We start from the raw sequence: 16,700 nt of genomic DNA, 5'->3' as shown, positions 1-16,700 counted from the left end.
GGCAGTTACTGCCTTCTTGCTTGGTACACCCACTGGAATACGTTTCCATGACGATTGTTTTTGACACAAACTTGTGTTAATATGTTTATTTGTATGTGCGGCGGCAGGGTAGCCTAGTGGTTAGAGCGTTGGACTAGTAACCGGAAGGTTGCAAGTTCAAATCCATGAGCTGACAAAGTACAAATCTGTTGTTCTGCCCCTGAACAGGCACTGTTCCTAGGCCGTCATTGAAAATAAGAATATTTTCTTAACTGACTTGCCTAGTTAAATAAAGGTTAAATTAAATGTGGCTGTCAGTGTCATATAGTTTGACACTTGTGTCAGTGAAGAACAATAAATAATACCAAGGTCAACTGTAGACACTGCAGCACAAAGCTCAGTGACACCAAGGCAGTTACTGCCTTTTCCCTCAGTTTCACCTTAACTTTTTGCAGTTACTACAAACATGACCCCCCCCCCCCCCATTTTCTCCATACCACAACACAATGGAGGCGGGATATTTGTCCAAATGATAATGTATGAAAAAAACGTAAATAACATTTTTTTGGACCAAATGCAGTTCCTGCTCTTTTGCTTGGCAGGGCAGTACAGGTTGTTGCAGTTGCACGCCTTGAAGCTCCTCCCCTAACGGAACCAGCTACCACCAGCCAATCACATCAACACTACTGAAAATCTTAGTAGGCTAGTTACGCATTTAAAAGTCAACATAAGGACGGACTACTCATAGCCACAAATCCAGAGGCTACGCACTTAGCTATGGACGTTTGATTGATAAGCGCTCTGCCCTTCATCATTCTACCTGTTTGATATTGGAAAGGAGAACACGAGCGAGTCCTTTCTATTGATATATAATCTATTATAATTGGTTTACGTCTTGGAGGTTATTTTAGACTACAGTACATCATTTCCAAAGCCAGTCCTCGCATAGTGCAAAGATGCAACTTCCACTTACATTCATTCTGTTTTTCAATTTAAGTTGGGGTCTTCCAATTGGTATGTTTTTCCATTGCTTACTTTTTTCATTCCCATTGCCATGTACAATTTGTTAATTTTACGCACAACATTCTACACCATTGTGTTATGAATCTTAGGCTACTAATAACAAGCAAAATTAGATTTGTTGATGTGTTTTGTTGCAGACACGGTCATTCTGTTCCAGCGGTCGGGAGTGGTCGGCGAGATGGAGACCGTCGAGCAGGTCTTGGTCAACGGAGCACCTCTCTCCGGCAGCGGGAAATACGTCAGTGGCATTCTCCGTGCTGTATTGATGGGCAACTACGAGTCTTTTCAGCAGGCGTTCGAGATCGAAGAAAATGTCACCAACACCATGACAAGTAGGCCTAATGCATGCCTGAACCTACTGCAACACACTAATAAGTACACAAACACACAGTTGCCACCGTAAAATGTGTTCTATATTGAATAATCGGTGGATATTCTTGATTAAAAAAAAATATGAACAAATATCAACAAACAAAAGAGGAATAGTTACATGCAAACAAGCATGCATACATACAAACTATGTACATTGCTAGGAATCCTAAACAAACAAATCATATTCATTAATAATACCACAAGTTTGAATTGCCTTTTTGTTTTTCATTTTAGTTCAAGTTAATTTATAAAGTGAAAAAAGTTAGGTTTTGAATTAGACCATTTGCATTTGTGAATATGAAATGTACCTAGTATTATTAGCAGTTATATTCAATATACTACATCTTTATCAATGTCAGAATTTCTGAAATAAATCATTATATCAAAACCATTAAATACTACAACCGGTCCCTTTTTTTTCTTAACAAAATTCTGTATGTCAATTCCAAAAATTTGACTATAAATACAGGCAAAAAACAAATGCAAAATGGTCTCCTTCTCCATTCCACAGAAATGTCATTTATAGTCAGTGAATCTTTCCAAAACATGTTTCACAGGATAAATACTATGTAACATTTTAAATGAAACATCCTTTACCTTGTTACAATATTTGTTAGCAATTTTCTATGCTTTCCCCCATTGTATATCACCATAGATATCTGAACAAAATAATCTTGCTGAGGGAATTGTAGTATCACAAACAATATTCCTAATCTGTTTATTACTACATTTATCTTTGATGTTAATATTGCCAATGAATATATTTTCATGTAAATCTATGTTACTTACATCAACCTCAGAGGAATTTAAAAGAGATACAACCCCCAATTTTACAGAGCTAGTACAACCACTATATAAAGTTTGGACTGCTTTAAAAAAAAGTCACCAAACCCCCCAAAACGTATTGCTTTGAACATAAACTCATGTTCTACAGTGTCAAAAGCTTGATAAAAATCAACAAACATAAGAAAACTATCATCAATGATGAGGTCATTATAGTCAGTCATACGTAAGATCAACCTGATGTTATTACTAATGTGTCGACCATGCATAAAACCACATTGCTCTTCATCAAGTATATGATGCAAGCCTTGTTTCAACCTCTTAACAAATACAAGGGCAAATAATTTCTCATTATTCAACAGGCTAATGGGTCTCCCGTTGTCTATATAAAGACTATCCTTATTAGTTTTGGGAATCAAAGTAATTACACCTTGCTTTAACAAAGCCGGTAACTCCCCTTTTTCTATTGATTCTTGGAACATAGCAAGAATGAAAGGATCAATTTATCATTGAATGCTTTAAACTATTTTTTTTATAAAAAGCTGATTAAACCATCATTTCCAGGGGACCTATTGTCCTTAAGACTGTATTTGTATTAAAAGCCTTATCTCCATTTCAGATAACTCATCACAAAAATCCCTGAAATCATTATCTATCATCTTAGCAATGTTTGGTATATTGTCTAAGAAAAGATCCAGATTGGAAGTTGCCGGTGCTGATGTATACAGATTCTGATAAAACTGGGCAACATGCTGAGTGATTTCTTTTGGATTTTCATTGGGAGTATTATTAATCATTCATTTACATATGGAAGTCTTATCGCCTGCCCTTTTTTCTAAATTAAAGAAATATTTTGTAACTTTCTCTCCCTATTCCATCCATTTTTGTCTTTATCTTACAAACGCTCCCCGGGCCTTCTCCTCGTAGATACAGTCGAACTGCATTTGCAATGATGATAGCTCCAGTAATTCCTGATTAGGTAGTTAAGTTTCTTTAGTATAATCCATTATTCCCTTAATGATGTCATTCTTTCTCTCTCTTGGCACGAGCAATTTCTTTCCCCATTGAAATAGCCAAATGCCTTAAATCAAATTTCATTAGCTCCCAGTAACTTCCAAATGTATTCATAACACAGGCACAATTCTAGTATTTATCAATAATTCCTGCTACTTCCTTCTTAAATACTTAATTCTCTAGTAAAGTCTTGTTCATTTCCCAGTAACTTTTACTGTTTTGTTGTTGACAAACCATGCATATTTATCTTGAGATCCCTATTGAGATCCCTTTGTGGTCTGTTAAAATCGATGGTTCAATCGAGACTATCAACCTTTACAGCCATATCTTCAGATATCAGCCAGAAATCAATACAGGATTGTATAGATACATCTTTGGTACTCCATGTAAACATAATCTTATCTGGGTTTCTTATGTCTCCAAATATCTGGAACACCTAACCTTAGACATATATATTCCTTATCTCACAAACAGAATTGCTATCCTTAGGAGGCCATCTATCTAGATTATCATGTAATACTGTATTAAAATCTCCACCCCGATGGAAATGTAGTAAGTAAATAAAATAAATAAATACAAAATAAAATACAGTTACTTGACTTGTTATTGGAAGCATAAGTATTTACAACAATGAATTGAATGCGGTTGACATCTACCAATAGTATAATCCATCTCCCTGTATTATCTGCCTTATGACTCAATATATGACCCTTAAAGTTGCCTTTTAAAATATACGCAGGTTGTTCTTCATTAAATAGTAATTTTCCTTTGCACTTTTCCATGTCATATCCCTCATTGTCCTGGAGATGAATCTCATGAACACTGGTCGTGGTGGCTGGTTGTTTTCCCTATCTCTCAGCCTACCTAGGCGGTGCACTACATCCAGAGAACCTGCAACAACATTTCGCTCCTCCTCTGGGACTATTGCCCCTGCAAATGTCCTTCACTCTTGCTTTTGATGTTATCGTCATATTTTTCTGCTATTCCATAAATTCGAAGATTCCATCTCCGACAATACCGGTCATTCTCGGGAGTTTCTTCTGCTTTGCAACCTGAATTGAAGATTGAAAGGAATAAATATCTAAATTAAAAATAAATACATCAACAGTGGATGTTTGTCCGTCCTCCCCTGACTCAGAATATATAATTGTTATAGTCATGTAAGAGCGATTTGAAATCCTAAATCTATTTTTAAGTGTGGATTGTTCTCCATCCACCATCTTCATAGTCATGGCTTGCTTGGTTCAATAGCTATTGACGAGGTTACTAAATATTCACTGAATATCCAGTATAAAACAAAATGTACCTCTGTACAGGTGCCTTGCTCAAGGGCACAATGGCAGTTACCTGAGATAGGGCAGGACAAATCTACCTCCTTGACTGACAAGGAATACAATCAGATATATATTCTGTATAAAGGATACATTCATCCTTAACCATTCCTTTCCCTTTTTCCTTCAATGACCAGAAAATCCTACTTACCAGTACCTGCGTGTGCGTGAATGCAAACTGAATGGATTTCGAGTGGTGCATTCGACCGACCAGCTCCTTGTCAACGGGAATGACTTCCTGACTTTGGACCAATCCACAGACACCTGGACAGCTGAGGTACCACAGGCCCTCTCACTCAAACAGCTTTGGGACTGGGACACTGAGTTCACGAGGAGGGAGAAGATGCAACTCCATGAGAGCTGTACCGAACTGATGAAGGAGCTCAGACATTCCGAGCCCACCACCAATAGAGGTAAGTGTACGGGAGGAGGCCTACTTGGTGCCACTGCTTTAGTGTACACTGAAAGAGCATTGTATAGATTAGAAGGCAAGTGTGTATGCATGCGTGCATCTGTTTTATGTACAGCGTGTGTGTATGTCAAGCTTGTGTCGGGTTTAATAAAAGGTGTAACAACACTGTCAGACTACACGCCACAAGATCAACAGAATGTTCCCATTCTTTGGTCACTTGTTTTAACTAGTTATGAAGTACAGTAGGTCATGCAGGTGAATCCAGTGAATTCCTGTTGTATGTTTCAACAGGAACGTCCCTGCTGACTGTCCTGGCTCCACTGTTTGCATGCCTGACCTTTGTTGTCATGGTTATTGCAAGCTTCCTCATCTCTAAACAACGAGGTGAGTGACATTATATTTTGTATGCACCAGTACTGTATGTCGAATACATTTTCCCCCTCTTGGATATTAAACTTCATCCTATTCTAAACTCAGCAAAAAAAAGAAACATCTCTTTTTCAGGACCCTGTCTTTTTAAAGATAATTAGGAAACATCCAAATAACTTCACAGATCTTCATTGTAAACAGTTCAAACACTGTTTCCCCTGCTTGTTCAATGAACTATAAACAATTAATGAACATGCACCTGTGGAACTGTCGTTAAGACACTAACAGCTTACAGACGGTAGGCAAGTAAGGTCACAGTTATGAAAACTTAGGACACTATAGAGGCCTTTCTACTTACTCTGAAAAACACCAAAAGAAAGATGCCCAGGGCCCCTGCCCATCTGCGTGAACGTGCTTTAGGCATGCTGCAAATAGGCATGAGAACTGCAGATGTGACCAGGGCAATAAATTGCAATGTCCGTACTGTGAGACGCCTAAGACAGCGCTACAGGGAGACAGAACGAACAGCTGATCGTCCTCGCAGTGGCAGACCATGTGTAACAACACTTGCACAGGATCGGTACAACCGAACATCACACCTGCGGAACAGGTACAGGATGGCAACAACAACTGCCCGAGTTACACCAGGAATGCACAATCCCTCCATCAGTGCTCAGACTGTCTGCAATAGGCTGAGAGAGGCTGGACTGAGGGCTTGTAGGCCTGTTGTAAGGCAGATCCTCACCAGACATCACCGGCAACAATGTTGCCTTTGGGCACAAACCTACCGTAGCTGGACCAGACAGGACTAGCAAAAAGTGCTCTTCACTGACGAGTCACAGTTTTGTCTCACCAGGGGTGATGGTCGGATTCGCGTTTTTCGTCGAAGGAATGAGCGTTACACCGAGGCCTGTACTCTGGGGCGGGATCGATTTGGTGGAGGGTCCGTCTTGGTGTCACAGCGTCAGCGGACTGAGCTTGTTGTCATTGCAGGCAATCTCAACGCTGTGCGTTACAGGGAAGACATCCTCCTCCCTCATGTGGTACCCTTCCTGCAGGCTTACCCTGACAGGACCCTCCAGCATGACAATGCCACCAGCCATACTGCTCGTTCTGTGCATGATTTCCTGCAAGACAGGAATGTCAGTGTTCTGCCATGGCCAGCAAAGAGCCCGGATCTCAATCCCATTGAGCACGCCTGGGACCTGTTGGATTGACGGGTGAGGGCTAGGGCCATTCCCCCCAGAAATGTTAGGGAACTTGCAGGTGCCTTGGTGGAAGAGTGGGGTAACATCTCACAGCAAGAACTGGAAAATCTGGTGCAGTCCATGAGGAGGAGATGCACGGCAGTACTTAATGCAGCTGGTGGCCACACCAGATACTGACTTACTTTTGATTTGGACCCTCCCCCTCTGTTCAGGGACACGTTATTCCATTTATGTTAGTCACGTGTCTGTGGAACTTGTTCAGTTTATGTCTCAGTAAATATTTGTATGGCCAATTGTTAAGTTTGCTGAAAATAAACGCAGTTGACAGTGAGGGGACGTTTCTTTTTTTGCTGAGTTTATATCATACTGGTTGTTCTCTTGAATGCCCAGTCTGGGATATTTACTGAATGGCTTTCATGATCTCTATTTAAATGACACATTTAAATCAGTGTGTCAGCTATGTAGAATGCAATGATATCTTTAGAAGCTCTATATACAATTCTATATTTTCCTTTTGCGTCTTAATTCCTAACGTTATTGTGTAATTCTGAACGTTATATTCCCAATGACCATATGTAGCTAGTCTACAACAGAGCCAACAGAATGTTTTGTTTCTCTTTCTTCAGATCCCAGAGTTTCCAGACACCCTGGAGGTAAAATATTTTTACTTCCATCTCATTGTCCCCCATCGGTTTCTTGGTTAACAGGAGTATAGAACATTCAATATTAACAGATGGTTTAGTATGTTGACTGGGAACTGCTGTCTCCTAAACCACAGCTTGTAAACAGGACTGGGCACATTGTCCTTATCTTCTGATGCTACTGGCTTTCTGTGTGCATGTTTGTCTTTCACAGGTAGTTCCCTTTTTGTCAAATGTGTGACTCCTAGGGCCGAGGGTAGTATTCAGGATCACAGGGTTTGGTGTCAATGCTTATGTTGACTGTGATTTATATAGATTCCATGCTTCCTGGACATTCCTACATTTAGAAAGCTGCTGTTCAAACATGTTGAACAACATTGTGAACAGTTGTTTTGGTAAATACTGATTGTGTCCCAGTTGTAGGTCTGTCACTTGTGCCTTTAACACGAGTGATGTATATTTGCATGTACTCTATGTACATTGCACAACAGACTTAGTCTGATTGACACGAAACTCGAAGTCCTCCTGACTTCCAAGATGGCGTAGCAGTCAGACGCCTTTGTCTTGTCTCGTCCCATGTGTATATATCTTTTTCTTCATGTTCTTTTTAATATTTTTCCGAAACCTCAACTTCAAAATACTCTCTTGCAACCCGCCTCACCCAATGTGGTGTGGATCTGTTTTTTTTTTCCTAAAGTATTTCTATTTACTCCCAAACTGGAATACCTCAACTGAAGCTAACTAGCTACCAGCTATCAGTCAGCTAACCACTGCTAGCGGTCATCAGCTAACCTTTAGCTCGGAAAGCTCTCGCCAGTTTGTACAACGCGTTTCAAACCAGAGCATATCGGACCTATTTTTCCCTCCATATCCCTGAATTCCTACCACAAACTCTGAACCTTTTCATCTGGATCATCACAGCTAGCTAACCGCAACCCGGTTTTACTACTCCTGGCTAATGTTTCCGTCCTGGAGCTAGCACCAACTAGCCTGGGGCTAGCCCATGCTAGACCCATCTCCCGGCTCACTCCTGGGCTACAATATCCGGACTCCTTCTACTACCGGTACAGGGCACGGAACCCCGCCGATCCTCAACGATTGGAATACCGGCATAATCTGCCCGAGGATTCCAACTGGCTCCTCAGGCGCGATGTCCGCTGAAGGACCATTCTGCTAGGCCTGCTAGCTACCTAGAGCTACTTGGAACCCCTGGTCTGCTAACTGCTTGCTTGCTAACCTGGTCTGCTAGCTGATAGCTTGTTTAGCCCCGGCCTACTAACTGTTAGCGTGTTAGCATCGGCCTGCTAACTGTCTGAGTCGCCGTGTCCCCAGTCAACCCAACCACTCATTGGACCCATATGTTCACTTGGCTACGCATGCCTCTCTCCAATATCAATATACCTCGTTCATTACTGTCCTAGTTAGTGATTACTGTCTTATTTCACTGTATTGAGCCCTGCTCAATATGCCTTAACCAACCATGTTGTTCCACCTCCTACATATGCGATGACATCGCCTGGTTTAACCTGTAGTGACGCCCAGCCCGTGAACGGTACCGTTATCATCATCTGACACTAATTAGCATAACGCAACGGACATAAATCTTCCCAGAAAATCTTCCTATTCATGAAAATCACAAGTGAAATATATTGGAACGCAGCTTAGCCTTTTGTTAATCACCCTGTCATCTCAGATTTTCAAAATATGCTTTACAGCCAACGCTAGACAAGCATTTGTGTAAGTTTATCATAGCCTAGCATAGCATTATGCCTTGCTAGCAGCAGGCAAACTTGTCACGGAAATCAGAAAAGCAATCAAATTAAATAGTTTACCTTTGATGAACTTCGGATGTTTTCACTCACGAGACTCCCAGGTAGACAGCCAAAGTTCATTTTTTCCCAAAATATTATTTTTGTAGGTGAAATAGCTCCGTTTGTTCTTCACGTTTGGCTGAGAAATTGCCCGGAAATTGCGGTCACCACAACGCCGAAAAATATTCCATATTAGCTCCATAATATCGACAGAAACATGGCAAACGTTGTTTAGAATCCATCCTCAAGGTGTTTTTCTAATATCTATTCGATAATATATCCGTCGGGACAATTCCTTTCCGTAAACAACTCCAAATCCGTAAACACGGGCACCCTCATAGATGTCATCCTAATTAACTCGCACTCCAAATACACCTCTGCTGTTTTCAATCAAGATCTCAGCGATCACTGCCTCATTGCCTGCACCGTAATGGGTCTGCGGTCAAACGTCCATCCCTCATCTCTGTCAAACGCTCCCTAAAACACTTCAGCAAGCAGGCCTTTCTAATGAACCTGGCCTGGATATCCTGAAATGACATTGACCTCATCCTGTCAGTAGATGATGCCTGGCTATTCTTTAAAAGTGCCTTCCTCACCATCTTAAATAAGCATGCCCCATTCAAAAAATGTAGAACTGGGAATAGATATAGTCCTTGGTTCGCTCCAAACCTGTCTGCCCTTGACCAGCACAAAAACATCATGTGAAGTTCTGCATTAGCATCGAATAGCCCCCGTGATATGCAACTTTTCAGGGAAGTTAGGAACAAATATACACAGGCAGTTAGGAAAGTTAAGGCTAGTTTTTTCATTCAGAAATGTGCATCCTGTAGTACTAACTCAAAAAAGTTCTGGGATACTGTAAAGTCCATGGAGAATAAGAGCACCTCCTCCCAGCTGCCTACTGCTCTGAGGCTAGGAAACACTGTTACCACTGATAAATCCACTATAATTGAGAATTTCAATAAGCATTTCTCTATGGCTGGCCATGCTTTCCACCTGGCTACCCCTACCCCGGTCAACTGCCCCGCACCCTCCACAGCAATCCTCCACAGCCCCCACCATTTCTCCTTCTCCCAAATCCAGTCAGCTGATGTTCTGAAAGAGCTGCAAAATCTGGACCCCTACAAATCAGCCAGGCTAGACAATCTGGACCCTCTCTTTCTAAAATTATCTGCCGAAATTGTTGCAACCCCTGTTACTAGCCTGTTCAACCTCTCTTTTGTATCGTCTGAGATTCCCAAAGATTGGAACGCTGCCGCGGTCATCCCCCTCTTCAAAAGGGGTGACACTCTAGACCCAAACTGCTACAGACCTATATCTATCCTACCCTGTCTTTCTAAGGTCTTCGAAAGCCAAGTTAACAAACAGATTACCGACCATTTCGAATCCCACCGTACCTTCTCTGCTATGCAATCTGTTTTCAGAGCTGGTCATGGGTGCACCTCAGCCACGCTCAAGGTTCTAAATGACATCATAACCGCCATCGATAAGAGACATTACTGTGCAGCCTTATTCATCGACCTGGCCAAGGCTTTCGACTCTGTCAATCACCACATTCTTATTGGCAGAAAGCCTTGGTTTCTCAAGTGATTGCCTCGCCTGGTTTACCGACTACTTCTCAGACAGAGTTCAGTGTGTCAAATCGGAGAGCCTGTTGTCCAGACCTCTGGCAGTCTCTATGGGGGTGCCACAGGGTTCAATCCTCAGGCCGACTCTCTTCTCTGTATACATCAATGATGTTGCTCTTGCTGCTGGTGATTCTCTGATACACCTCTACAAAGACGACAACATTCTGTATACTTCTGGCCCCTCTTTGGACACTGTGCTAATGAACCTCCAGACAAGCTTCAATGCCATACAACTCTCCTTTCGTGGCCTCCAACTGCTCTTAAATGCAAGTAAAACTAAATGCATGCAATTCAACCGATCACTGCTCGCCCGTCCAGCATCACTACTCTGGACGGCTCTGACTTAGAATACGTGGACAACTACAAATACCTAGGTGTCTGGTTAGACTGTAAACTCTCCTTCCAGACTCACATTAAGCATCTCCAATCCAAAATTAAATCTAGAATCGGCTTCCTATATTGCAACAAAGCATCCTTCACTCATGCTGCCAAACATACCCTCGTAAAACTGACCATCCTACCGATCCTCGACTTCGCTGATGTCATCTATAAAATAGCCTCCAACACTCTACTCAACAAACTGGATGCAGGCTATCACAGTGCCATCCGTTTTGTCCCCAAAGCCCCATACACTACCCACCATTGTGACCTGTATGCTCTCGTTGGTTGGCCCTCGCTTCATATTCGTACCTAAACCCACTGGCTCCAGGTCATTTATAAGTCTTTGCTAAGTAAAGCCCCGCCTTATCTCAGCTCACTGGTCACCATAGCAGCACCCACTCGTAGCACGCGCTCCAGCAGGTATATCTCACTGGTCACCCCCAAAGCCAATTCCTCCTTTGGTCGTCTTTGCTTCCAGTTCTCTGCTACCAATGACTGGAACAAACTGCAAAAATCTCTGAAGCTGGAGACTCATATCTCCCTCACTAACTTTAAGCGCCAGCTGTCAGAGCAGCTCACAGATCACTGCACCTGTACATAGCCCATCTGTAAACAGCCCATCTATCGACCTACCTCATCCCCATACTGTATTTATTTATCTTGCTCCTTTGCACCCCAGTATCTCTACTTGCACATTCATCTTCTGCACATCTACCATTCCAGTGTTTAATTGCTATATTGTAATTACTTTGCCACCATGGCCTATTTATTGCCTTAACTCACCTCATTTGCACTCACTGTATATAGACTTTTTGTTTTCTTTTGTTCTACTGTATTATTGGCCATGTTTTGTTTATTCCATGTGTAACTCTGTGTTGTTGTATGTGTCGAATTGCTATGCTTTATTTTGGCCAGGTCGCAGTTGCAAATGAGAACGTGTTCTCAACTAGCCTACCTGTGTCACGTTCTGACCTTAGTTCCTTTGTTTTGTCTTTTGTTTTAGTATGGTCAGGGTGTGAGTTGGGTGGGTTGTCTATGTTAGTTTTTCTATATTTTTCTATTTCTGTGTTTGGCCTGATATGGTTCTCAATCAGAGGCACCTGTCAATCGTTGTCCCTGATTGAGAACCATATTTAGGTAGCCTGTTTTCCTTTGTGTTTTGTGGGTGGTTGTTTTCAGTCTTTGTGTGTCTGCACCAGATAGAACTGTTTCGGTTTTCACGTCATTGTTTTGTATTTTGAAGTGTTCAGTTTCATTAAAAAAGATGAACACTTACCACGCTGCGCTTTGGTCCTCTCCTTCTTTCACCGACGACAACCGTTACAACCTGGTTAAATAAAGGTGAAATAATACAATTAAAATAAAAACTTGAGAGGCTGTTTGATGTTTTCGGGACAATGCGCAGATAATGAAGTGGGCTGTGCTTTTACCTGGTTGGCTCGCCGCTGTCTTTCTCACTCAAATACTCACGTGTACAGCCCCCGGCCGCCACAAATCCAAACAACAAGAGGTCTTAATCCCCCCCAGGGGGGGAAAAAATGTTTGAGAGAGCCAATCAAAGCTCGATCAATTGCTGGGTGAAAATTGCACCAGCAAATGGACTCCTGTCCAGACCAGTAGGTCATAGTGCTCCCTCGATGTGTACCACATGAGTGGCGTCAGCCAGGCTACAACAGACTTGCAATTGATGCCTAAAGTAGTGACATCATAGGAATGGCCAAATAGTCCGCTTTAGAAGAACCATAATGCAGAATAATCGACACTCCACCAAGAGGGAGAAAATGAAGGACTCTTGAACCCCACACTGCTGTAGCGCTGTGTGGTAAACTCATCTGCATGTCTCCTACCACATGTCTGGTGTTTGTTCTTGTCTTACTGTTGTCTCATCTCTCAAGTGTTTACGGTGTTTGGCGTAATGTCTGCTGAGGTAAACATCAGGAGTTAGCTGTGTGTGTATGTTTCAGGTGTGTTTTACATCTTCCTAAATTGTGTTTTCTTTTTCCTCCCTGCAGGTGTACTTGGCTCCATTGTCCACTACTATCAGAATGTCACAGAAACACAATCAGGAAAAGACTACCAGGCCCTCTAAAACTCAACCCACCTCCGCTCATCCACCTCTGATGACTGCTCTGTGAAGGGAGTAGTACACAGCGTTGTACGCGATCTTCAGTTTCTTGGCAATTTCTCACATGGAATAGCCTTCATTTCTCAGAACAAGAATAAAGTGACAAGTTTCAGAAGAAAGGTCTTTGTTTCTGGCCATTTTTGAGCCTGTAATCGAACCCAAAAATGCTGACGCTCCAGATACTCAACTAGTCTAAAGAAGGCCAGTTCTATTGCGTCTTTAATAAGCACAACAGTTTTCAGCTGTGCTAACATAATTGCAAAAGGGTTTTCTAATGATAAATTAGCCTTTTAAAATTATGAACTTTGATTAGCTAACACAACGTGCCATTGGAACACAGGAGTGATGGTTGCTGATAATGGTCCTCTGTGCGCATATGTAGATATTCCATTAAAAAATAATCAATTTCCAGCTCCAATAGTCATTTACAACATTAAGAATCTCTACACTGCATTTCTGATCAATTTGATGTTATTTTAAGGGACAAAAAAAAAGCAATTTTATCAAAAACAAGGATATTTCTTAAGTGGCCCCAAACTTTTGTACCCTTGTCCGTCCAACTCTCTGGTCCCCCTTTCTCCCTGGGCCTTCTTCCAACAGGCCACATTCCTATAGACCCAGGAGGATTGTAGCCTACCAAATATTTATAATATGACAGGAACTGTGACATTCCAATTTGTATAACTTACTGTTGTGTGTGTGACTTGAACTCTTGAAGTAGTTCCTAGTTAACCACAAGAAAATAATATGAAGACAGTTTTATGCACTTTATAATTGTGTATTTCCTCACCTTTGTATTTCCTCACTTATCTACCGGTGCCTATGCCTTTCAGGCTTAGCTTTTCAGCCTATGTCAAAACAGACAGAGGCTGAAACACACAGACACACACTCTGTGTGTTCACGCTCGATAGCTAAAAACTACTGTAACTGGGCCTCCCGGGTGGCGCAGTGGTTAAGGGCGCTGTACTGCAGCACCAGCTGTGCCACCAGAGACCTTGGGTTCGCGCCCAGGCTCTGTCATAACTGGGGCGACGCACAATTGGCCTAGCGTCGTCCGGGTTAGGGAGGGTTTGGCCGGTAGGGAAATCCTTGTCTCATATTTCACCAGCGTCTCCTGTGGCGGGCCGGGCGCAGTGCACAGTGTTTCCTCCGACACATTGGTGCGGCTGGCTTCCGGGTTGGATGGCGCTGTGTTAAGAAGCAGTGCGGCTTGGTTGGGTCGTGTATCGGAGGACGCATGACTTTCAACCTTCGTTGAGCCCATACGGGAGTTGTAGCGATGAGACAAGATAGTAGCTACTAAACAATTGTATACCACGCATTTGGGGAGAAAAAGGGGTAAAATTCAAAAAACACAACTACTAGAACTAGATTTGTGTAGAGCTGTCGGTTGCATTTAGTCAACAGCTATCAATACCTTTTCCTTGTTAAAAAAAAACGATGTGAAAAGTTTTCAATTTGGTCCATCTGTTTTGAATAAATGTTATTTTGATCCAGTTACACATTCTGGGTGCAATACGGTAAAAACAAATGTGTACAGTGAGGAAATGTGTTCACTTTGTGCACTTTTGTGTATATAAAGTATTATGATTTGAGGGGACAGAATTGTACATTGAACCGGATATGTATGAATGATTTTTAGCACTTGTTTATCACTTTACTTTGTATGTTTGTCACTTTATTAAAGCTATTTAAATGCAACTTTTGTATTGGAGTATCTTTAAATGGAAAATTTACCTGGATGCCAAATAGATGGATAGTACACCCCGATCAACTCAAAAGAACAAGAATTGCGACAAGCTCAGGAGGCTAGGTATTGGGGTAAGCCTACTTGAAATGCTGAGGTATCATTATTACTTGGCTAGAGGCATTCTACATAGCATCCCATTAATACCTTTTCTGAAATACAATGGATTTTAAAACGTCCTTTTTTTTAACAGTGGAAGAGATCGCCAGGGCCTTAATGTTTGCATTGTTCCTCAGTCATGTCAGCAAGCTTTGTAGGTTGGCTTGCTTTGTGAAAATTGTGCAACTTTTAATGGGTGAGATGGGGAAGGGTGAACTAGATGGTAACTTTACAAGTAAAGTTGCGGGGCTTGCTAAAGCTCTTTGTTGTTGTAATGAAATAAGTTTTAAAAAGTTGCACTATTGATTATTCCAATTGTGAAATTATTTTAAATTCCCACCGACAGTCAGATTTGGTCAGTAGTTATGTGGTTCCATAGTTGTGTGGATATGGTCAAAAGTTTGATGTTTGGTCAGAAATTGTGTTTGTGGCCCCTAGATGTCAGAAGTGTGGTTGTGTTCCCTAGATATGGTCAGAAGTTGTGTGGTTGTGCTCAATAGTTGTGTGGTTGTGGTTAATAGATGTGGTAAGCAGTTGTGTGGTTATGTTCAGAAGTTGTGTGGTTGTGGTCAATAGTTGTGTGGTTGTGGTCACTAGATGTGGTAAGCAGTTGTGTGGTTGCGCTTAGAAGTTGTGTGGTTGTGGTCAATAGTTGTGTGGTTGTGGTCACTAGATGTGGTAAGAAGTTGTGTGGTTGCGGTTAGAAGTTATGTGGTTGAGGTCACTAGATGTGGTCAGAAGTTGTGCGGTTGATGTCAGATGTTATGTGGTTCTGTAGTTGTGGTCAATAGTTAAATGTGTGATCAGAAGTTGTGTGGTTGTGGTCACTAGATATGGTAAGCAGTTGTGTGGTTGTGGTATGTAATTGTGTGGTTGTGGATACTAGATGTGGTCAGAAGTTGTGAGGTTGAGGTCAAAAGTTGTGTGGTTGTGGTCACTTCTCTCTCATCATTTTGGCCCACGTGTCCTAGCAACGGTTCCGTTATGGAATCTCAACAACACAGAGCTTTTGTTAGAAACGAGCAGGCGATGAGTTACTAAAATTGCTCTACCAAGAGATTAGTACACACGATTTCTAAACCGTTTTTAGGATTTGACAAGCAGAGAAGTGTAGGGAGATTTAATTCCAAACTATTTTTGTCTAATTGTTGGGTTAGTGGTAAAAACGGTAGTTGTCTGGAAAATAATACATCTGCTAGCTTCTGACATGAATAACAGCAGCTAGAAAGAGACAGGCGATGGGTTACTAAAACGGCTCTAGTTACACATTGGCACGCATGATTCCGAATCTGAAACGGAGAAGTAGAGGAAGATTTCATACCTTAGAAAATGTTAGTTGGAAGTGATGATGACACAATGGGGAGCCTTAGAATAGTGAGAAATAACATGTTAGCGTATTTGGGCAAAAAAAATGCCGAAAAGTTTAATAACGTAAAAAGTATAACATATATCAAAACGTTGTATACTCGAGCGAGACCATTCTGCACGTTTTGACCTTTGAACGGTGTAGTATTGAACGGTAAGAATATCTAAGCTGGGGCTCTTGCTGCGCAAACCCCTCAATAATATTCAGAGAGAGCACTATCCAATTCTGTATATAACCCTGGATTGCTAATGTTATGTATTGGTCAATGACAGGCTTTGAAGCGACCACTCAGCCATAATCGCACTCCGTTCAGAAGGAATTAATGGAATTCTACAGTATTTCATTTAAATATATATATATGTATGTAATATAATAAACGTAGATAATAACAAATGTAGACAAACATAAAT

The 16,700-nt window shown here is 41.6% G+C and overlaps 1 protein-coding gene across 1 annotated transcript; it reads left to right on the top strand.

Annotated features, from left to right (window-relative positions):
• Positions 1-677: 677 nt before the first annotated feature.
• On the top strand, positions 678-14,779 carry LOC139386552 (uncharacterized). The gene is made up of 6 exons (XM_071132202.1): positions 678-993; positions 1,140-1,334; positions 4,640-4,915; positions 5,206-5,298; positions 7,118-7,144; positions 12,965-14,779. The coding sequence occupies exons 1-6, from the start codon at positions 936-938 to the stop codon at positions 13,039-13,041; spliced, it is 726 nt and encodes a 241-aa protein (XP_070988303.1). The 5' UTR covers positions 678-935; the 3' UTR covers positions 13,042-14,779.
• The last annotated feature ends 1,921 nt before the right edge of the window (positions 14,780-16,700 follow it).

Source organism: Oncorhynchus clarkii, chromosome 28 (assembly GCF_045791955.1).
Source record: "Oncorhynchus clarkii lewisi isolate Uvic-CL-2024 chromosome 28, UVic_Ocla_1.0, whole genome shotgun sequence".
Taxonomy (NCBI): Eukaryota; Metazoa; Chordata; class Actinopteri; order Salmoniformes; family Salmonidae; genus Oncorhynchus; species Oncorhynchus clarkii.
Note: the sequence above shows the minus strand (reverse complement) of the source record. Positions and strands in the feature narration are given on the sequence as shown.